This window comes from Sceloporus occidentalis, unplaced genomic scaffold, assembly GCF_023333645.1.
Source record: "Sceloporus occidentalis isolate IW3139 unplaced genomic scaffold, rSceOcc1.0.p SCAF_1, whole genome shotgun sequence".
Taxonomy (NCBI): Eukaryota; Metazoa; Chordata; class Lepidosauria; order Squamata; family Phrynosomatidae; genus Sceloporus; species Sceloporus occidentalis.
In genome coordinates this window covers 24,680,178-24,704,220 of record NW_028316981.1, presented here as the reverse complement: position 1 = coordinate 24,704,220, position 24,043 = coordinate 24,680,178, and the positions used below count along the sequence as shown (strand labels likewise).

The 24,043-nt window shown below is 42.7% G+C and overlaps 1 protein-coding gene across 4 annotated transcripts in view; it reads right to left on the bottom strand.

Moving 5' to 3' along the window:
- Positions 1 to 6,936: 6,936 nt before the first annotated feature.
- Positions 6,937 to 24,043, bottom strand: part of CPNE9 (copine family member 9) — a 37,129-nt gene continuing 20,022 nt past the window's right edge. Inside the window, exons 7-16 of one of the 4 annotated variants that reach the window (XM_089517638.1) lie at positions 23,171 to 23,246; positions 20,217 to 20,270; positions 19,087 to 19,148; positions 18,686 to 18,732; positions 17,978 to 18,159; positions 12,638 to 12,765; positions 11,823 to 11,925; positions 10,764 to 10,821; positions 10,371 to 10,444; positions 6,937 to 7,464 (exon numbers count right to left, since the gene is read on the bottom strand). In XM_089517638.1, the coding sequence (XP_089373764.1) occupies positions 7,312 to 7,464; positions 10,371 to 10,444; positions 10,764 to 10,821; positions 11,823 to 11,925; positions 12,638 to 12,765; positions 17,978 to 18,159; positions 18,686 to 18,732; positions 19,087 to 19,148; positions 20,217 to 20,270; positions 23,171 to 23,246 (937 nt within the window). In that variant the 3' untranslated portion in view covers positions 6,937 to 7,311. Of the gene's footprint in view, positions 7,465 to 10,370; positions 10,445 to 10,763; positions 10,822 to 11,822; positions 11,926 to 12,637; positions 12,766 to 17,977; positions 18,160 to 18,685; positions 18,733 to 19,086; positions 19,149 to 20,216; positions 20,271 to 23,170; positions 23,247 to 24,043 lie in introns of those variants that run through there. The other 3 variants (XM_089517654.1, XM_089517664.1, XM_089517648.1) reach the window with 3 other exon arrangements.

Sequence of the window (24,043 nt, the reverse complement as noted above, 5' to 3'; positions counted from 1 at the left end):
GCCTTACGGTCACCATATGTTGGAAATGACTTGAAGGCACACAACAATAACCTGATAACTGAAGAAATACAATGACTGCTAGATGGATTTGCCTACAACAACTCAAGCTCAGCAACCTCCAAGTAGGCTAGGCTACAAATCTCATGGGTGGGGATGATGGAAGTTGTAGTCCAACACATCTGGAGGGCCCCAGATTAGGGATATCTGCCCTGCCATCTGAAAGAGCTGCACTTTGCTGCCACAGTGAAGTCTAAATCTAGTCTTGCTTGATATGTCATCATTTAAGGGTAGTTGCCATAGCACCCAGGAGTCCCAGTCGTAGTGAAGTTTGTTCGGAACATCCTGTTTCTAACCCAAAGTGGCCATTTGGGTGGTGATGACTAATACCAGGCAAATAGGACTTACCCTGTTAAAATACTGGATCAGAGTGTCTTTCTCCATGTGACTCATTGGTCTTTCCACCCAAATTGTGATTTTCTAATGGGAACAAGGATGGAGGAGGGCTCTTTGTCATATCCGTTTTTTTCCCCTTAGCTCTGTGCTTGTGACGGATGAATGAATCTTCCTGACCCAATGGCACCGAAGCGCTGTCAGCCAAAGGGATAGGTACTAAAAGGCAGTACCTAAAAAAAACAACACCAAATTGTATGACCAGAAGGTTGTAATTTTCAGCAGATGATGCAGATCTAGCTCATTTAGATGTGTTTTGAAGACAACCTTATAAATATCTACTTAGAAGTAAATCTAATGGAATTTATTACTGGGGGGAAAATAGAAATATTAAAGCAAAACCTCCAGGGTTAGAAGATGTATATCTCTGAATGCCATTTGCTGGGGGACAAACAGAAAAGAAAAGTAGAAAAGACCACTGATTTTACATCTTGACTGTGGGCCAGTCACAAGGAGAAACCCCATGGACCTTTGATAGCTCTCACGTGTACTTATTATACTCTGAGCTAGGATAAATGTTTGGTCTGCAACTCCCTACTCTGTTAGGCAATTTTTTTAGGATATAGAAATTATTATTTTTCTGACAAAGTCTGGGATGCAATGTGTGTAAGAGAAAATTAGGGTTTATGAAATTTTGGGAACATAAATGTGATGGCTAGGAACTATAGCTTTTGGTAAAATTTGAGCATGTGCGGTACCAACCTGAAAATAACACACCCTTTGGCAAATAGAATCCATTATTCCTTCTAATTTTCCAGTAGCTGACAATACAATCAGCAGTTCAGTAAGCATTCACTTAGGGTTGCCATAAGTCAAGACCTCCAAGCCGGGACAAATGTAGGACAAATTTCCCCCCGAATGTAGGACACATTTTTAAAAAATGGAGGACATGTGAAAAAAAGTGATGATTTTTTTTAAAAAAATGTTAATATAAATGCCTGTTTCTTAGGCATGATCAAAATGGAGGACATTTGAGCATTATTTCTAGACAGATGACAGAAATGTACTTCCCTTTCTGGCAAAACACCCCCAACCTCCATTCCAAAACACACATGACAGCACATTTGGGCATTTCACATGGCTTTACTGAACATGGCCTCTTGCATCAGAGGCTTATTCCATAACCAAACCCCTTGGGTTTAACACTTAGCATGGTTTAACATGGCTATGCATATTGAACATGTCAAGGTGGTTTCACCGTTCTTGCACCAAGTGTACTTCTCAGAAGTGTGTGTCAAGGGACTTTGGTTTTTCTTCACTGCGCATGAGTTGGTAAAACTCACAGCAATTTACATTGGCCTTGCCTCAGAACCACACACAAAAACACACAGAAAAGGCACTTTGGAAAGTCACACTCTCTTGGCTTCTGAAACAATGCATGCATGCCTCTCAAGCTGACTCATATCATCATCATCATCATCACCACACTATCACTGTCAAAACAAGGGAGACTTGTTAGCATTAAAAGCACCCAAAACAAACTTTGGAAGGTGACACTCTCTCGGCTTCAGAAACAGTGCTTACATGCCTCTCAAGCTGATTCATATCTTCATCATCATCATCATCATCATCGCACTATCATTGTCAAAACAAGGGAGACTTGTTAGCATTAAAAGCGCCCCCCCCCCCAGAAAACCCACCTTGAGGCCTCTGGCCACTCACTCACCACCTCCTTCCCCTCCTCCTTTTCCTTCCCCTCCTCCTCCACTTCCACCTCCACCTCCTCCTTCTCCTTCTCCCCCTCCTCCATTCGCCTGGGGTGGACGGGGCGGAGGAGGAGGGTGGTGCGGTCGCGCACAAGGCGGGGAAGGTGGCACGCAGCCGCGTGCAGGAGGCAAACCACCTCCACCTTCGCCTCCTCCAAGCAGCCGCACGGCCTGGGGAAGAGGGGGCAGAGGAGGAGGAGGTGAGTGGCGCGGCTGCGCGGGGAGGCGAAGGCAGACGGAGCCAGTGCCTCCTGCACGCGGGCGTGCGGGGAGGAGGAAGAGATGGGGTGGAGGAGGCAGGGGAAGGTGGCACGGCCGCGCAGGGAGGCGAAGGTGGACGGAGGCAGCGCCTCTTGCGTGCAGGCGCGCCACCCTCCCTACCTCCCCACACGCCCACTCCACCTTCCCCCACCTCCTCCGCCCCCTCTCCTTCTCCTCCCCGCGCGCAGGATGCGCTGGCTCCGTCCACCTTCGCCTCCTCCACGCGGGCAGGTGCGCGGCCTGGGGGCGAGGGGGCGCAGGAGGAGGGTGGCACGGGTGCGCGGGGAGGCGCCGCCTCCAGCTTCGCCTACTCCGCCCCAGGCAGGCCTCGCTGCCCTCCTCTTCCTCCCCGCCTCCCCGAGGAGGAGGAGGAGGGCAGCAAGGCCCTGCAGGTCGCAGCAACCCGGCTGCAACCGGGGGGGGGGGGGTCCCGGTTTTTGGCAGCACCTGTGACGGGAGGGGCCCGGGGCCCCCAAAATCGGGAAATTCCCGGTTGTATCCGGGTTATGGCAACCCTACATTCACTAGACTTGAGATTGTACAAATTTTGCTCTGCTATCATGAGTGCTAAAATCATACTAATAAATTCTGTACTGTATTTGTCAGTTTCAAAGTCCCAGCATGATGGTCTCCAGAGACATGTCCCCAAGAAGGGTCCAAAACTGCAGGCAGCTGCATGAATCTCAACAGACCTGTTCTAGGAAATTTAATATCCACCAAAGGCTGGTGTTTTATAAAGCGAATGGATTTTATTCAAAGCGATCTTGCAGCACCCTTGAAACTGACAAAGATAAATAACTTGGTATCATAAACTTTCAAAGGTAGAATACATCTGTCTCATCACATGCATAGAAGGAAGCGCCTGGGAACAGACCTTCATAGCTATGAATGTACAAGTTCAATGTGTGAGCAACAGAAATGCAAAATCTGTGGATACAAGGATGAGGTACCATCCGTTTTACTTGGGGGACAAAGGCAGGAGGAATGATATTGCCTAAAAGCAAGGTGATTGGATAACCATATGATGATGGAGGGAATTATTGGAATGTAGTATTATGCTGTCAGTGAACCAGATAGGAAATTTTACAAACTGAGCAAGAGACCCCTCCTGAGACTGGATTGTTAACTAGTGTTATTTTATGTGTAGTGTCCCAGGAAACCATTGTTTCTGTTCAACCTGGATGGACTGGAGTTTGTGGATATATTTCAATTCTGCTATTTCTCCTTCCAATCTTCTCCTGTATTTTTAAATTTTGTTTAAGTTTAATTTATTTTTTTTGTTTAGGACTGTTGCTCTTATGGATGGAATGCGCAAGAAGAGTGAAGTATTCTAGTTTTGTGTATTTATGTCCATTTATCCTCTGATACAGAGACTGGTCTGAGTGCTAAAGGGCATTGATGACAGAAGATGACATATATCACATTAGATGATGAGCAAATGAAAGTAACTCTAATATTGTGGTTGTATGTAATTAGGTCCTGCGATGACATTTCCCAAATAGATGTGTGGGCAGAGTTGGCATCTGGGTTTGTGGCAAGGTGCTGCAAAATCCTTTGTGTACTGATCCAGACTAGCAAAGCTATGTCTTTGAATTCTACCCTAATGTTTTTTAATTGCTGCTTCAAAACCAAGCTATCCTGAAACATTTTGCATTACAACAGGGGTAGCTGCTCCTGATGCTGCCTCTGGTTAATGTGAAGACTGCAGCTAAACTCAGAAGGGACAGGGAAAAGGAGGTAGTGGCAGATAATCCCACTACCACTGCAAATAAAGACGTCTTGGCTTTTTGACCCTGTGAGCACTGAGTCTACTGCTGTTGTGTTGGTGGTGGTATGCCTTCAAGTCATTTCTTATTTATGACAACCCTACCATGGGGTTTTCTAGGGCTGGATAATCCTGACCTGGCAATTCTAACCCAAAATTTTGTTGTTGATGTGGTGTGCCTTCAAGCCATTTCTGACTTATGGTGCCCCAAGGTGAATATGTCATGGAGTTTTCTTGGCAAGATTTGTTCAGAGAAGGCTTGCCATTGCCTTCCCTTGAGGCTGAGAGCATGTGATTTGCCAAACTATACAGAATCTTTAGTGCACAGGGCTAGAGAATGGCACCACAGGAAGGGCAGAAAGGATAAGCTGATTCAGAAAGAGAAGGGACACAGAATGGTAGTCAAGAGACTTTAATCCTAGTTGTCCCATCCAATCATTCTCTGAGCTGTTCTACAGGCCAAAGGCCATCTGCTCAACAAATGGCAGCTTGCTGTCTCAAGAATCTGCCTGGAAAACAAGCCCTTGCCTGCTTCCTAAGTGAATTTGATTTTCCTGGGCAAAAAGACAAAGGTGGTTCAAAGACGGGGGTGATGGTGGAGGAACCTTTGAAGTGGCATTGCTACTGCCCTGGCTAGCTCTCCCTGCTCACATGAAATGAGCACAGGCATCCTGCCAGCTGCTGCTGTTGCATGTTTTATTCACAGGGCCGCAGGGCTGCACTTTCCTTTCAAGAGAGCAGAGATAAAGTAGGGCATGCACCCTGCAGTGGGAATAGTTGCTCTCCCCATCTGCTCGGCCGGCTTGAAGCAACTGAACTTCACAGCCTGGGCTACTGCTTCTGTTGTGGGTTTATCTACTCCGCCCACTGCCAAAAAAGACTTGAGCAAGGATTCCAGGACTGGAGAACTGCTGGATGGATTGAGATAGTCTGATTGTAGTCCTTTCATTTGCCTACCAGGGAAAACATTTGTCCCAGACTTGGGCTGGAAGAGAAGGATCCAGTAGTACTGTACTTAGCTGCCATCACCAAGTTATTTTTGAGTGGATAGAATATTTGCAGACCCTCCAACATTTCACATATGAAAATACGCCAAGCAATACCAGAATGTGGTCATCAGAGTTATTAAAGAGGGAAAAGAAACACTACCTAGGAGAGGCTGCAGCAGTTTGCTTTTGCCTCAGTTTACTGGGAAGGCCAAGATTCCACTCCCACCTTTCCTCTCTCCTACTCTCAATTAACTGGGTACAAGCTACTTTTGAACTTTAAACTCAATTTGTAGTAACTGAAGCAAGATGAGAACAAAGTAGGAAGTATGAGGAGAAAACAACTGGCATATTTTAAAAGCAGCTGAAAAAGTAAAACAACAGAAAATTAACCAGAACTATACCTGGACAAGATAGCTGTGGCCCTAAAAGTTGTTGATTGAGAGAAAAGTACCTAGGATCTCCCTATGAGTCGGCCCAGGCTCTGAGGAGATTATCAGATGGGGGTGGGCGGGGGGGAAGCCGGAAGTAAAAGGCATACTCCCGGCAAAGTTGCACAATTGCACTGAAGATTTTCAGGCACATTGTGCTTATCCAGGGCTTAACCCATGAAGATCCAGGAATGCTCCAGCAGCATACCATTCATGGGGAAGTCCTGGAAATGGTTTGTTGCAGGAACATTCCTGGATCTTTATGGATTAAGACCTGGATATGTGCGACATCATCTGAAAATCTTCAGCGCAATCGCACAACTTTGCCATGAGTATGCCTTTTTCTTTCCTGATTTTCTCCCATCTGATAAATTCCTGAGATCAGAGAAGGTCCTTCTGTCCCATCACCATCGCAAACATTGTTGCTAGAGACATGAGAGGACCTTCTTGATGGCTGCTCCCAGACTCTGGAATTCCCTTCACAGAGAGGCCAGAATGGTCCCTTTTTGTTATCCGTCTGTCGGCAGGCTAAGACATTTTTATTGAGACAGGCTTTTAAAACAGAAAATCTTTAAAGAAGAGGCTGGGGTGTTGTACTGTTTTAAAGTATTTTTATCTTTTTAAAACTACACTTTATTCTTTTATGGAGTGATGTGTTTTAATATTGTAATATTTCAATTCTATTTTAATGCTCACTTTTGTATTTTTTTAAACTATATTGTTCTTAAAAATTGTAAGCTGCTTCAATTTCCAATTTTGCAGAAAAAGTGGTGTGTGTTTGTTTGCATTGGTTCCTGTATAGGTAAGAAATTGTTACTGTCAGGTATAGACAATCTTTCAAATGGCCCCTTCAAGAGATCCATCTAGGCTTTTGGTAATAGTTATCCAGCTTTTCCATCTAAATGCTTAGGTAGGAAGAGAAAAATAAGGTGACAGAAGAAAAAAAGAAGAGATGGCAGAAAAAGAGGGGAAAGAGTTGCTGGGGGGAATGGTGGCACAAAAAGAGAAAAATGATTATGATGGAGAGGTTGGGGTGAAGGAAGAAGAGGTAGAGAAAAGCAGGTTGCCTTCTTTTTGGCAAGCAACCTATGAAGATTACCTGCCTAGGAATCTTTCCCTCTACAGAAAAAAGGGTCAAAGTCCCCAATCTGATGTTTAAATGCATGCACATAGTGAATAAGATGACTTTAAAGATGATGCCTGTTCTAATTTGTAACTAGAGTGGGCAGAGCCTCTTGATCAGGTTGGGGGGGGGCATAGTTTGAAGAAGCTACAATTCTACATGATGGTCCAGCATCAATGACAAAATAAAATAGACAGAAGAGATCTTGGGACCAAGGATGGTTTATTATCAATAAACAGAGTTGGACGGCACCATATTTAGCAGATTTGATCTCAAGGAAATACTGCCTCAGAGCCAGCTTCCTTCTGGCCCTTGCCCCTGGCCAGAGCTGCTTTATGGAGTCATCCTTTTGAGCCTCTGGGTGGGTGTTCATGCTTTTTGTGCTGGTGTCTCAGCCTGTATGAGACATGGAGTTCATCTCCTGCCCACCTCCCCATAGAGATGTCCTCTTCTTTCCTCTTGCCCCAATCTATTCAGTTCCAAACGAGAGAGTGGAAACAGCCCATATTGCTCAATTGGTAAGAGTCCATCCCACTCCCAACTGGGGCAGAAATAATCTGATTTGAGTCAGGCTGCACAGAGGATAGTGCTACTGTGGACTAGCAGAAATGGGCTTGATGTCCCGGGTCTTCATATAGGAGAGGAGCTGCTCAGGGATTTCGGCTAAGACATCCTTTGCCAAGCGTGCCATACTTAACACGTGGTTCCCCGAATGATCCACATAGTCCCGGAATGGCACAAACTGCAACAAGAGAGAAGATAGCAGGGCAGACAATGGAAACATCAGTGTTTGCCCTAATGGATTAGTGTTAAGGCGTTTTAAGATTTTGGTTTGATATTGTTAAATGCTACCCCCAAAAATAACAACATTAATTTGCTAATTAATACAATAATGGAATGATTAGATTGCAATCTTAGATTGTTACATTTTTAAAAAATACCATTTAGAATTACTAAAACTGGCCACTAAAGAATTAAAGTAATGAGAAGTGGTAATTATTACTCCAAAATCACACTGCAGAACATTTGGTGATTACAATAATGGTTATTGAAGATTTTAATGAATTATAGGTAAATAATTTTAATGAATTATCTCCAGGCTTTGGGGTGAAGGTGATCAATCCATTGCAATGTCAGTGATTTCATCTCCGAGAGAAATGTGCAGGGAAAATGCCCACCTTTGCCAGTTCAGTCCATTTGGGCAAAATTACTATAGCTGAATCTCTACTGTGCAAATTATGGCTGACAGGCAACCTGTTAGGGATTTATGCAGATGTAAGTCCACCTTATGCCTGCATATGTCGTCTTCTTCTTCTGGCAGTTGTAGAGGATGGCATCCTTTCCCATTCTCTGCAAAACCCTCTCAGGACTCACCGTTTTACTGTGATGGTCTAACATGGCTATTCAGAGGCCAGAGGAGAATGGGGAAGGGGAACTGGAGAAGCATCTGGCTACATCATCATATTTAGACACTAAACAATTACACCATCTGCTGAGATCTCCAGAGGACTCCAGCAGATATGTCATCAATTTGCATCTGGCTAAGGGACCACAGCCAGATGCTTCTATGAGTCTGCTCCTCCTCCCCCCATCAGCCAATTCATGACCATGGGTGGACAGTGAATCTGAAAGAAGGGTTTGAGAAGAAAGATGCATACCTGCAGAACAATTACTCTATGATGTGCCACATAGGATCTTAGCCCATATCTCCTGCCTTAGACATATGCTATTGTTGAGGTCAAGCCCATCTAAAGTACTGCACATCTTTTCAGTCATCTTTTTTTTTTTTTTTTTTTTTTTTTTTTGCTGTACTCATTGGTGATAAAAGTAAAAATCAAGCTGGATCTTTGCTAGATCTCACCTCCTCTGAAAGTTAATATAAGATTTGCAGGTTGGCATTCCTTTCCTTCCTCTACCATGATCATAGAATCATAGAGTTAGAAGAGACACCAAGAAGAGCCATCCAGTCCAACTCTCTGCCATGCAAGAAGACACAATCAAAACACCTCCATCACAGATAGCCATCCAGCCTCTGTTTAAAGGCCTCCAATGAAGGAGACTCCACCACTCTCTGAGGGAGTGTGTTCCACTGTCGAACAGCTCTTACTGTCAGGAAGTTCCTCCTAATGTTGAGCTAGAATCTCTTTTCCTGTAGTTTGCATTCATTACTCTGGAGCAGAAGAAAACAAGCTTGCTCCATCCTTGATATGACACCCCTTCAAATACTTAAACAGGGCTATCATATGGCCTCTTAACTGTCTCTTGTCCAGGCTAAACATACCTAGCTCCCTAAGTTGCTCCTCATAAGGCATGTTTTCCAGAACCTTCACCATTTTGGTGGCCCTCCTCTGGACATGCTCCAGCTTGTCAACATTCTGTTTCAATTGTGGTACCCAGAACTAGAGACAGTTTTCCAGGTGACGCCTGACCAAAGCAGAATAGATGGTAAATTTTTACACATGGGTAACAAATCAGAATTTTACTGGAAGAAATAAATCCCTTCTTATCTCTTCAGGCTGGTAAAAAGAAGCATGGAAGCATTTTCTCTGTGCACTCATACAGTCTCTGTGATATAGACTGAGGATGTCCATTTCTGAACTGATGCTTCTGGGTCATGCAGAGAATTTTGGAAAGTTGGAACTTTGGAGTATAACTCTCAGAATAATGCTGGCAGCATTTCCATTGGGGATTCTGGGACTAATAGTTGAAAAAAGAACTCTTCTATTTCTGTTTCTATTTTCTATTTCTATACCAAAAACTGTCTTGTGGCAAGACACATAAACCCCCATTCTGTTATTTTAGTAAATGTTTGCAAGGTAAGACAAGTTGAGAAGAAATTTTGGGAATCACTCCCACTATTACTCATAACCAAGGGCTGGATGATAAGTACTAGAGGGTCCCTTTTAATGGGCTAGAGCAGATGGGCAGCAAAAAACAGCTTGATCCTGCGTTCTCCAGAAGTGGGTTGAAACTTTGCTGTCCACAGTGTCTGAACTGAAGGTGGGATGAATACTGATCTGCAGTGTGCACAGTGCAGTGTCAAGCTGTGGGGTTATTTTTTGTTGTTGTTGCCTATCCAGTATGCATGTGCACTGTTGCATGAACACACTGCCTGCAACCTCTAAGTACCTCCCTTGTCCCTCCCAGATACTGTCTCATTGGATGACTGTACCCTTGATTGGCCACACAGTCACAGGGCATATATATGCCCCTTTCACCCATGCCCTCCTGTTTGACTATATGGTTTGCGTATGTTGTAATTATGTCCATTGTAGGTGTCATGATTTCAGTTTTTTGCTTTGCTGCAGCCCACACTGGTGCTAGGCTGTTTATATGAAGGGGCAAAGGTGCGTATTTTCTGTGTTAAGCTGGAGTATCCTGGCTTCTTTTTGCTCTATTTTTTAGCCCTGGAGCAGAGCTTCTTTCTGGTTTCCACCAACTTTCATGGCATGCTTTGTATAGATGCCCTGCTATCAAAGCACTGGAAGCCGCTTTATTTTGCCCGTGTATTTTGCCCAACATCACAATCCCTGCAAAGTGCTTGATAATAAACAGTGATAATGGATGCTCATGAGATGGCTTGCATTCCTTGAAACAGCCACTAGGGCTAAAGTGAAACAGATTGGGAAGTTCTCCCCAAAGTGTTACCTGTACAATGTCTCTTTCAGCATAGCGCCCCCTAGAGGAGACCCGCACTTCATCTCCATCCAGCTCTTCCATAGCTGAGGATGATACAATAAAATATATATGAACATATGCAACCCTTATTTAAATATATAGGAAACAACTTCACCAGTTTCCGTGGGCACCCCAGCGGGCAGTGAGAGGACCAAGTGTCAGTTTCACAGCACAGCTCTTGAACAGCAATACAGTCACACTGCTGCCTTGTGCGTTGGCTCACTGATTAGCCAAATGAGAGAGCTACCTGCCTTGTTATTATGGCCCCTGAGGGGTTTCCCAAAGCATCAAACCCATTGATCTTGTTCTTCAGACTTAGTTCCTTGCTGGCCCATAACATGTCTGTGTAAGGACAACACTTACCTCCAAACTCAGCAGGGCCTACTCCTACGATGATGATGGACATAGGCAGAGAAGAGGCCTGTGGGGAGAATGTTACTGTTTCAGATGTGGCTCACAAAATGCCAAGTTTTCTACATAAATTTCTCTTCTTGTCAGAATCTACTTTCCTAAAGGGCTAGACAAAGTAGAGCAGCACATGCCACCTCCTAAGTGAAGGTACATACATTAAGTCTGGTCAAACTATTTCTGGCAACTGAGGCCAAAAATCCCTCAAGCATTTCTCCCTGTCATTGGCAGTAAAATCACAGCAATAGTTAAGAAGTTGCAGCTCTTTCATGAGACCCCAGTTTAGCAGTCAAAGGGTGTACAGCACCTGGCAGGTGTTGGAAGCAAAGGCATCAACGCTTGCCTAGAGAGGGAACTCTAGAGACCATGCCTGCCCTTTTGTTTCACCTGTTTCTTTCTTTGATCTATGTATTCAAGCCTTTTGCTTCCTTCCTGCCTTGTCATGTCTCCCTTCTTCCAAAAGTTAGTTAGTCCTTTGTCTGGCGAGGGACACTAGCCTCATACTGGATACTAGCCAACAGATGAAAGTCAGTCTTTTGAGCTCTTCTATTTAAGTTTAGGTAATATGCTGTTGTATGTCTCCTTTCCTATCCCAGATGGATTTCCTGAAATAATAAATGTATGTTTTTCTTTTTTACCTTATAAGTGTATTTTCTCCTGTTTCTAACACAAACTCATGTTGCACTGGTTTCGCTGCACTCTGCTTGATACAAAATATTTCTTCATACAGTCCCCCAAACCCCTTCAAATATGCCATGATTTGGACAGGAACATTTTCAACTGACAACAAGACTATGTGTGTGCATGTCCACCTTGTTTTGAAGCTGATGAGAGCTCTTGGAAATGCAAATTGTCTTGAAAACAAGACACATATACTTTGTTTTTGAAAAGCAATTCTTATTTCTAAGAGGTTTTCCTAAGTTACAGTTAATTTTTTTGTGGCCCAGAACCTGATGGAATAGACACAATGCGGGCCCCACTCCTACCCTATACTAGGAGGAAGGTCCAACTCACGCTGACGATTGCTTCCTTGGTTTGCAGCATGTCAGAGATGACTCCGTCCGTGATGATGAGAAGAACGTAATACTGGGACCCATCAGTAACCTGGGCAGCCAAACTGGGAAAGAGAGAGAGCAAAAATAAAAACCACAGTAGGAACATAGGAAGCTGCTTGAGAATGACCTGGTCTTTCTTGGTCAGTCTTATCACCACTGACTAGCAGCTGTTTTCCAAGCAGAACTGGATTTCGGGTTCTAGCAGCAGATTCCAGGAATTGAACTTGGAAACTTCAGCATTCATGGCACATGAGTCTACCTTCATGTCTGCTTCTTCCCAGCTTTTCACTGTTCCTTTGATCTGTTTCCCTCAAGCCCCTTGGCACAGACAGTGATGTCAGTCACAGAATTAAAAGAGCAGCCTTGCTAATATTTGGGGCAGGGAAAGAGAATGTGTGGTCCTCCAGATCTTATTGGACTGTAGTTCTCATCAGGTCTAGCCAGTACAGCCAATGATGAGGGCTGATGGGTGCTGCACCTATTTTCCCTTCCCTAGTGGAGTCAGTTCTTTCACTTTTTCTACTGCTGTGCTCCCTGTTTCACATGCTGCTATGACTTCTTCCTGGATGTAGAAACTGCCCTTGGTGTTCCTGAAGAAATGCCAATGATTAAGCCACACTGGGCAATTCTGAAGATAAACATTGTTTTGCCCAGGTATAGTTATACTACTGCTGGACAAGTCCTGGCTCAGAGCTGTTCTGATCACAGTCCAACGCCATGAGCTTCTGAGAGGCAGGGCAGAAGAAAGATTATCTTTTCCTACTCTTCACTTACCGGGCAACCTGGTTGATGACAGGTGCAAAATTGGTGGGTCCATATAACTGCACAGTACGCAAGCTTTGGAAATATGATTCTAGCACCCCCTCAATGCCCTCACAGTTGGGGTTGTCTGGGTTGTTGTTCTGTGGAGAGAAGGATGCAGTTAAGTGAACACAAGAGGATGAGTTTGTGTGACTCTTCCCTAAATGCTTAGGAGATAAATACTTGAACATCTCCAGAAGTATGAGGAAAGAAAGCCCTGCTGTGTTGACAATGCAGCACTAGCAATAGCTTGGGTTTAAGTGTGGAATTGCTATGCTTCATTCACTCACTTCCTACAAGGCATCTACAGGATACCACCATTGTCGTTTTGTATTCCCTGTGGTCTTTCGGGAGAATGAATGAGTCATGCAATCACCACAGAAATTCCTGTTTATTTAAACTAGATATGCTTTTGAAGTTTTTAAAGATGGGGTATTGTCATAGTTGATATCAGAAATGTTCAGTTATGTTCATTATGAACTTGAAATCATAAAGTTTTATTCCTCTATTTTCTTTAAAGAAAATCGGTGTTTTGATTACTGTCAAAATGTTTTTGGCCACACACACAAACATTCCTAACCCACTATAAGAGCCAATGTGGCATGGTTTAAGCATTGGACCATGACTCTGGGAGACCAGGTTTCAAATCCCCTCTCAGCCATGAAAATCTACTGGGTGACCTTGGGTAAATCGTGCTCTCAGCCTCAGAGAACGGCAATGGCAAACAAATCTTGCCACAAAAACTCCATGATAGGTTTTCTTAGGCAAGGTTTTCTTAGGCAAGGAATACTCAAGAGGTAGTTTGGCTGTATCCTCCCTCTGAAATAGCCCATAGCACCTAGAATTTGTTCAAGGTGTTCCATCCAAGTCTTACCCAGGGGTGACTCCACTTAGCTTCCAAAATTAGACAGGATCTGGTATTTACCCATTATTTAATATGCACTACAGTACTTTTTCCACGATAGGTTCACCTTAGGGTTGACATTAGTCAGAAATGATTTGAGGGCACACAGCAACAATATTATACCATCACATCACCATAACACAGTCTTGAAATGTGCGGACTTGGGAATCCGCGGAGGGGCGACCACTATTCATCTTAATAGGGTGCATGCCCGCAGCACACACCTCTCATGCACATGCCCCATTCATGCCTATGGGCTTGAATACGTGTAAGATTTCAAACTCACAGAGGGGTCTGGAATGGATCCACCGCTAGTTCAAAGGAGCAACTGTACATATTTAAATGGTTTTTTTTCTAATGACAACATAGTACTAGAGCTGTAATTCATTTAAAACATAAAGTTGAAAAAGTACTGTAGTGCATATTAAATAATGGGTAAATACCAGATTCTGTCTAATTTTGGAAGCTAAGTGGGGTCACCCCTGGGTAAGACTTGGATGGAACACCTTGAACAAATTCTAGGTGCTATGGGCTATTTCAGAGGGAGGAAACAGCCAAACTACCTCTGAGTATTCCTTGCCTAAGAAAATCCTATGAAATTCATGGGATTGCCATAGGTTGACATGCAACTTGAAAGCACATACACACACACAAAAAGGCAGCACAGTAGAGTAGTTTGAGTGCTGGACTAAGAGTCTAGGAGATCAGCCATGGAAACTCACTGTGTGATCTTAGGCAAGTCACACTGTCACACTCTTGCTGCCTAAGAGGAAAGCAATGGCAATGCACCTCCTCTGAGAAAATCTTGTGAAGAAAATCCTAAGATATAGTTGCCACAAACTGCAGCTGTCTTGAAGCCACATAACAAAAAAGTGATAAAAGAAATGGCGCCATAAAAGACATGTTGTCATAATATGGTACTTACTACCTCAAAAGTTACAGTAAATGTGCACCAATCTTAAATCACCCTACCTACAGAAACTGACATACACTATTGTGGACAGAACACAGTAGGATGTATGTAGAGAAAATGCACAATATTTCTGAAACTCATTGTCATTCCAGTTGTAAGTGAAAACAGAAGAGAAATGACTGGGCAGCACTAGAAGCCACCTCTGTAAAGGCACCAAGAGCTGCAAAGTCTTTGGCAGGAGCTCGGAAATTTAGTATGATGTGTGGCAACTAAAGTAGCAAATTGCAGCTATTGTGCATCTTTTCTTACTTTGCCAGTTCCATTAGATGCTACTGTTAAAAAGAGCAATCGGCTGTTATACTGTTCTGCTTTTGTTATGACATTCTGTGAATGACTGAAGTGATTGAACAACTTTGACTTGACTTGATTGCTTCCAGAGCCAGGCCCTGCCATTCAAATATTGTAAGAGAAAAGTAGAACCTGCAATCAAATGTGAAGTCGAAGGCTTTTATGGCTGGCATCCATCGTTTTTTTTGTGTGTGTAAAAAACTTCAATCAAATGTTGCAATGTAAAGTGGCCCCATTCAGCTGTCCATTTGAAGATATTCCATCCCTCCTCTCAATATTTCAGTTTTGTCCCAAGTCACTTAGAAATCTTTGGCTATTCAGCATATCCAATCCACAATAGTCTACCCCTGCCCCATCTGAATATATTCCCCAGAACTTGGAAAAGTTCCCTTTTCTGATTACCACTTCCAGAATCACCGGGCATATGTCCAGTAGCTGTAACAATCTTGATAGGTGCTGACTTGTGATCCTAGGAGCTACAGTTCAAAATAGTAAATAGTAATTTTTCCCAGCTCTCGTTCCCACTATGATTTAAAGCAAATCGCTGATCAGTTTATAGGTCCATCGTTCCCATTTGAAACCGATTCTGATCCTACTTCGATCGATTTCTGCCACGATAAAGTGAGGCAAACGCAAAAAGCCCCGGTTTTTCCAGATACTAGTTTCTTAGTAGTTCTTTTGAAAAGAATAGATGCCTAAGCGTGTTCAACAAGTGGGAATGACAGATCTAAATCACATCATTCTGGAGGGGAGGGACTAATCCCTCCTCAGATTTTGGTAGATCAAGCAACCTCCCCTCCCAGCGCTGCCTTTGTGCTTGTGGTGTGACCTCTGGATGTATGATTTTTAAAAAAAATAAAATTGATAGAAGATTCAATTAATGGATTTTGCAGCTACTTGCAATCAGTGAAGCAAGTAGTTGCAAAATCAATTAAATGAATCTTCTATCAATTTTGAAAAAATAAAATTGATAGATTTGATTCATTGGTTTTGCAACTGCTTGCCACATTGATTGCAAGTAGTTGCAAAACCACTGAATCACATCTTCCATCAATTTTTTAAAAAAACTATAATAGTTCCCAAGCCGGGCTGCCACTTCTGTCACTGATGATGCACAGATGATTGACATGCATTTTCAACCAGTGCAAACTAGTGGGGACAACAATCATGTCAAAAAAGAAGCAACTACAAGGGGATAATTAAAATACCCAGTTTCATAGTGGGAACAACAGACCTTTTGGAATCAATTACCAACATGGAGCGAAGGTGAATCAGAAATCAGTTTAAAGTGTAAGTGGGAACGAGCTCTAAAAATTATTGGGTTTTTTCCCCTGTACTATTCTTTGGGGTTTTGCACAATCTTGCCCAGTTGTTGCTGTTGTTGTGTGCCTTCAAGTCAACCCTGACTTATGGCGACCTCAAGGCAAACCTACCATGAGGTTTTCTTGGCAAGATTTATTCAGAAGAGGTTTGCCATTGCCATTCCCTGAAGCTGAGAGCATGCGATTTGTCCAAGGTCACCCAGTGATTTCATGAACCCTGCTCTCCAAAGTCCTAGTCCAACACTCAAACCATAATAATAATAATAATAATAATAATAATAATAATAAATCTGGCCTCTCCCTTCTGGGATATAGGCAGGTAACAACAGTCCAATAAAACAGATATACAGACAATAATAAAATTTCCTTAATTCCCTTAAGCCTCTCTCTTTCTGCTAAAAATACACATAAATATCAAGATATAATACAATATCCCCAGTACAGTGTACTTAGTTACAAATTTTGTAACTAAGGATCAACACAGGTCGAATTATTCCAAAAGACCATCAGGAAAGGCGGTGAAAGAGTGAATGGATCAATTTGGTTAATTCACCTGGAGGTTAGCCTGGAAAGGACCGCCGGAAGAGATCCGTCTTTATCACCTTTTTAAACGTCTCCAAAGATGTAATATGGCAGATCTCTTACAGCAGGTCATTCCATATTTTAGGAGTGGCAGCTGAAAAGGTCCTCTGGGAAGTCACCACCAGCCTGGTTTTCTTTGGCTGGAGTAAGTTCCTCCCAGCGGACATGAGTACGCGGGAAGGATTGTATGGGAGGAGGCATTCCCTCAAATATGCTGGACCCACGCCATGTATTATTATATAGAGCTTTATAGGTAATAACCAACACCATGCTGGCTCTCATCTTCCCCAGTACCTCTCTCCTATATAAGAAAGTTTCCATTAATTAATCTAGAATCCTCTCTCAGAGAATGGGTTCACTGTTAGTATACAAGATGATCTGGTTATTACTTCTTACTTTTATGTCCTTTCTAGTCGGCTCTCTGGATCTTATCACATGGGGAAACTGGGCAAAATTGGAGGTTTAAACAGCAATTTTCCCATGCAAAACTTGATATCACAATTAAGATTTTCACAAAACATCGCTATTAAACAGGCAATAAACAGCAACGAATCATTCATGAGGAAATCCCAAAAATGATTTGTTGCTGTTTATTGCCTGTTTAATAGTGATGTGTGGGAAAGTCTTAATTGCAATATCATGTTTTGCACAGAATAATCGCTTGGGACTTGGGACGAAACCCCTGATTTCACTCCGATTTTGCCTGTGTGATAAGGTCCTTACTGATGGTTGCTGTTGTTGTTATTATTATTATTTGTATCTTGCTCTTTTCCCAGGACTTAGAGCAGCTTCACAATATTAAAAGAACAATACAATATCCTCTACTAGCATTTTCAAGGCAAGTTTTATTCAACATTAGTTTGCCATTGCCTTCATCTAAATCTGAGAGGGAGTGACATGCTCAAGGTCATCCTTTGTGTTTCCATGGCTGAGGGGGATTTGAACTCTAGTGTCCCACAATCCTAGTCACACGCTTAAACCAATACAACACACCAGGTCTTGGATTTTCCAAAAAATTCCACAAAAACCAAATCCATGAGGACATTAAGGATCTGCCTCATAATAAGCCAGCACAACAACCCCCTCTGTTCTGGTACTCTTCATCTGAGTGGCGAGATCTCTCCCTACAGATCTCTCATTTCACAGTCATGGAAGATGCCAAGGAGTGAACCAGGAAGCATACATATAAAAGGGAGGGACCTTGCCCTGACACTCCGCCCAACTCGGAGTGAACTCCAACCTACCAAAGGGAACTGGTGGGACACCTTTCCATCTGGTGGGACTTTGGCGCCAAAGCCGTAGGCAGGGAAAAGCTTATCGCTGTCATAATCCTGGATGATTTCACCAACAGCCTTCAGCGCCATGGCATAGGAGCTGAGTTGATATGGGCTCATGTAATGGAGGGAGGTGGGCTGTGAAGGAATTCCTGTGTGAAAAGGCATTCTGTCAGGCTCTAAAATCCTTGCACACCCCAGCCATTTAATTCTGGGGTGTCCCACAGGTGATGCATGCACAATATAGGGAAACCGTGATGACATAGAATCATAGAGTTGGAAGAGACCACAAAGGCCATCTTTCTCCTCACTTTAGCTTGGCTGTACCTCCCCTTCCCTCCTCTGGGATGTAACCATCGTGGGTCTTCCCACTCCCTTCTCTCATTATCTTCCTCCCCTCCTTCATAGTATCTCTTTCATCCACACCCAGTAGGTTGCAGCCTCCAGTTTCTTTTCCCAAAGCTTAATTCTCCTCCTCTTTGATCCCACCCCTCATCCCCAGTGACAAAGAACATCTTATAAGGCACTTTGGAAGTAGGTGCAGTACCCAAACCAGGTCTACCGAAGGAAGAGGGTGGCTAAAGATCTTACCCTGTGACCATAGGATCTTGGAAGCTTGGCTTCCAGCAGCTAGGCTGCCACTGCCCCCACAGTGACTCAGGGGTGTTTTGCACTTACCATTGGAAGCCGTGAAATCAATGGCAACTGTGAAATTCAGCTGGGTCCTAAGGGTGAGGGGTGAGATGGAGAAGACAGAAACAGAAGCTGCCATTCATATGAATCTCCTAAACTGTCTTCAGTTCTTTCCCCAGCCTCACCAGCACTTCTGCTCTGTCTCTGGTCAGTTGTCTCAAAGCAGAACAGCCCCATCCTTAAGATCTCTACCTGTCCTCAGGTGTGTAAAACCTCTATGCTCCACACACTATTTTGTTCTGCCCATTCCTGCCTCTGCCACTCTCCTTACAACCTCTTTCTGGGGCAATGCTTCAGGAGCAGTGAAGGCAGGAATAGGATTGTGGGCCCCTGACCTCTGGCACCTGAGTGACCTGGGTGGCATTCAGGTTTTTTGAGTGACATACCCGCCTCGGATATAATCAACAAAGGTGAATTCTGACTCCACCGTGAAAGAAAGAAGAGTGACCTATAAAGAAGAGAAAGAGATTGGGAAGGGGAGAGAAGGCAGCACTACAACTATTACTTTAGCTGTAGTTCCAATGCTTGAAAGTAATTCTTTTTTATTGATCTACCTATTAAAAATACATCTATCCTGCCCTATATCAAAAGATCTCAAGGTGGCATAGAGGTAAAACAAATATGGACAGGTTAAAACAATTTAAAAACAACAAAACATAATTTAGATAGATTAAAATATATTTAAAATATTAACAAATTAAAGCAGTTTAAAAACCTTATGTGTAATATTTGAAATAAATAAATTTGAAATAAATTTGAAATAAATCAGTGAGGCCCATTGGTTTTAAGAAAGAGCCATGTTTCTATTCAGTAATTACTTTAATTGTACTTCCAAGGCTCCAAAGTAGTTAGTTGCCTTAATAGTTGCATTTAAAGTAGCTTTCTGGAAATAACTCTTTGTGTTCCTTTTTTGAAAGCCATCTGAATGCTACAAGCCATTAGTCTGTGATACAAAACAGACATCCCTTCCACAAAACAACATCATCATCCCCTCAACATCCACAACAGAACATAAGTAGCTGCCTGAGGAATCACTAAAACCATGTTATTTTAGGTGTAGATGATAGTAACAGTGGCACCACAAGAGGAATAAAGTTGTTCCATTTCAATTTACAACTGTAAAGTAATGCCTGAGGACTGGAAAAAAAAAGAGGAACTAATTGAAATAAATAAAAAAATAATTAACTAGCTACTGCCAAGCTTTGTACAAGACAGGAGGATAGGTGACATGGCCACATGCGTGGAGAGGCAGCTTTCCATTTTGGAGCAGCTTCATAGAAGTGAAGCAGAGGCTCAAAGACATTCTGAAAAGCAGTGTTAATATTATTAACGGTTAGGGAAACAAGTAATTCCACTGCAAGAGCAAAAAATTACAAGACAGCTTGGGAGAAAAGCTATACTGCACTGTAGAGAATAGGCTACCTCACCGTCATATGATAAGCCTCAGATGACTGATCCCTAAACGTGCTCTTTCTAGTGACGGGGAGAAGGAGTAGGAGAAAAGAAACACACTTACAGTGCCCGAGTTAATGTATTTCTTTTTCTTGCATTTCTTCCTAGGATTTGAAACCTGGTGTTGGAGCAGAAGAATAACAGATGAGTCTTCTCTATCCCTGAGTCCAATGTTGCCATTTTGTATCACAACAGCCTCTACCCAAACTGATATGGCTTCCTTTGTGTGGACCCTATTTTCTCATCCCAGCTGGGAAGATTGTGGGAAAGACAGAAAGATAGAGGCAAATCCAACTCCATATCCAAAGGCAGGTTTGCCTTAAAAAAAACAAAGGTTATACTTGTGGACTAATGTGGAAGCAACCAGATGAAACAAGGCTTAGAAAAATTATATTTTCTGGACTACAATTCCTAGAAACCACCCCCTCTCCCCCCCCCCCCCAAACTGAATAACTTTCTGTGAGGTTTTGGAAATTGCAGTTCAAAGGGGAACCTTTCCATGTTCAAAAGTTTACCTAAGGTTTAACATAGGAGTTTATCATATGAATGAGATTGGGAGTTTAGCCCAGAAAAAGCAGGTAATTACGCGTAACGATTTCACACGATGTCTCACAAAACCCGCCATTAAAGTGGTCACAGAGAATCATTAATGCACATCCTTTTACTTTGGGAATTTCAGCGACAATGCATTTTCGATACCACTTTATTTGCACATTTGCATGTGATAATCATTCGCGCAATTACTTGCCATTTCTGCTTCATTTGCAGAATGCTTTAAATGTGTTTTAATCTCTTTTTAATGTTTAAATCAGCCCCAGTGTGATAAGCTAGCAGAGAAAATGGGGGGGGGGTGTTACATCTGCACTGCAGAATTAATGCAGTTTCACACCATGTTAATTGCCATAGCTCCATCCTATGGACACTTGAGATTTTGTAGTTTGTTGTGCCACCAGAGCTCCCTGACAGGGAAGGCTAAACATCTCGTGAAACTACAAATCCTAGAATTTCATTGCACTGAGTCATGGCAGCATCAAACTGCATTATTTCTGCAGTGCAGATGCAGCCATGGATGTTGCTAATCATCTGTTATGCCTCAGGGTGTGTGCTCAGATTTATTCTTTTGTAAAGATTTAATCTTTTGTGGGTCTGCCCAATATATCAGCCATATGCAGAAGCAATGCTGTACTGCTGGGGCTCTCCCCACACTTTCAGCAGCTTGTAAGTGACAAAGTTATCTCAGCTTTGCCCTCTTCTGTATTAGTATTTATTACATTTGTATCCCACCTCTTCTCCAATGAGCTCTGGATGGTGAATACATGTTTCCTTCTTTCCACTTTTATTCTCACAACAACTCTGTGAGACAGTGACTGAACCAAAGGTCTCCTAATGAATTTCATGACTCATTGGTGACTTGAACCTGGATATTCAATGTCTATATTCAATACTATTTACTGCTATGTCACATTGGCTCTCAGTATCTCTGATTCCTACTTCCAGGACTGAATTATCCAAAATGCACCAAGAATGACATTAGAAAACATCCACTTCAGTGACATGTTTGTAAGAAAGTCCTGTTCAGTGGAAGAAAAACAAATCACTTTGCAAGGAGAAGTTCAGAGTGGCCACAGTCAAGATGATTGTTTATTTTCCTCTGTTAGATGTTTGTGATGCTGGGGTTTTATTAAATTGTGAGCTCAAACTGTGTAATATCACCCAAAGTGGTCATAACAATTTATTGAAACAGAACCACACAAGGTAGGTTACCTGGCTTGCCCTAAATACAAAATAGCAGAGGAAACGAAATACGGTGACTCTTGTAATTCTGTCACCCAATAAACAACAGCCAGGGAGCAATGGCTGAGTTGCCAACAAACTACCAAACAAACCCAAGCAAAAATCCAACCCAGCCCATGCTCTTAGGAACATCTCTTATCCCAAGTCTGATATTTCCCATTTTTTGAGAGTTTGGAAGCCACCCATCTATCTATTGCTTTGAATTTAATCTATCTACAGGCTGCTAGTGGTTTCTGGAAGATGTAGTCCAAGAAATATGATTTTCAAGGTTTGTTTTGTGAGTGTGTGCGCGCCTTTGCGTCGCCTGTCAGCTTGTGGTGATCCCATGAATTTCAGGCAAGGAATAGACTCATGGAATCATAGAGTTGGAAGAGACCACAAGGACCATCCATCCCAACCTCCTGCCATGCAGGAACTCACAATCAAAGCACCCCCAAGAATACTCAGAGGTGATTTTGCCAGTTCCTTCCTCTGAAATATAGCCTATAGCACATGCTGTTCCTTGGTGGTCTCTTGTTCAATAACTAACTGGATCTGGTGCTTTAAGGGGTTTTTGGGCCAGTATCTTTTATTTTCTGCAACTAAACAGATCTCACACAGCATCTCTTCCCCCAGCTCCATCCTGCTTTCTGACCATTTTCAAATGGAAACACTAAAAGGGAAGGTGGGAAACTTGTAATCATTCAGATGTTGTAGGTTTATAATTCTCATCAATTCCTGATAGCTTTGTCAGTGGTAAGGGATGATGGGATTAAGAATTTATTGATTCCTGGAGTGCTACAGATTCCCCATATCTGTGTTAGAGGGACTGAATCTGGGATCATACAGATGTAAAATGTGTGCTTTGTCACTCAACTATGGTCCTGCCTGTGCCTTTAAGATCTTTGATAAACAGAAATCAGCAAGCATGGAATTAAAGATTATCACTCACTAATTGCTGAGCATCAAATTGCTGTTAAATGGACATCAAAAGGGAGAAGCTCAAAAGCTGTCAAGTGTGACTGAAGTAGATAGAAAAGGACAAGGACCTTTATTTATTTATTAAATCTCAGTACTGGAAGCTACATCCCAACTCTTTTGAGAAAAGGCTTATAAAAGTTAAAGCCCTTGCATTATTATTTGGCATCTTTCCAGACCCATGAAGTAGGTTGATTGTATGTATAAGAAGTATGTAGTGAACTCAGCAGCTTGATATATTCTGTGTTTCAGTTGGGAAGAACTTACCTCATAGACTGTAAACTGGCTCTGGGCACGAGAGAGCTCCCTGTAGCTTGTGGCAAACTCTCCAATGAAATCATGGCTGCAGGACAAAAGCGAAAGAAGCAAAGTAGCTGATCAGTAATGGCACACTCAAAGGTCTCTTTCACACAACACAGTTATAGCAGCTTGATACCACTTTAATTTCCATGGCTGCATGCAATGGAGTCCTGGGATTTGTAGTTTGGTGAGGCACAAGAACCTTTTGGCAGATAATTTTTTTAGATACCTCACAAAGCTACAAATATCTCACAAAACATCTCACCAAACTGTAACTGTGTAGTGTGAAAAAGACCAGAGAAAATTTAAACCACATTACAGCAGTTCAATCCCACTTCAACTGTCATTGCTCTGACTTGCAGGAATTATGGAATTTGTAGGTTGATAAGGTAAATACAATTATCTGGAAGATATCTCTCTTACTGTAATTTAGGACAGCTCAACTACAAGTTGCATCGGATGGAACCATGACATTCAAAGAGATATAAAACAGCAGAAATAGATTATCTTTCCTCCCAGCCTCAGTGTAGGCTGAAACTTTTAAAAACTTTTTTAAAACGGGTGTTATTGCACACTTCTGGACCCAGTCTGGAGGCATCCCATGCCGATCTTGGCACCCCATACTTGATCTGTACTTCTCTGGTACTTTTTGAAAGAACGGGAAGTGCCAAAGAAGTACAGATCAAGTACAGGATGCCAAGATCGGTACAGGATGCCTCCAGACAGGGCACAGAAGTGTGCAACAACACCAATTTTAAAAAAGTTTTTAAGAGTTGCAGTCCACGCTGAGGCTGGGAGGAAAGGCAGTGCTATAATCTCCATATACTGTACTAAATATGC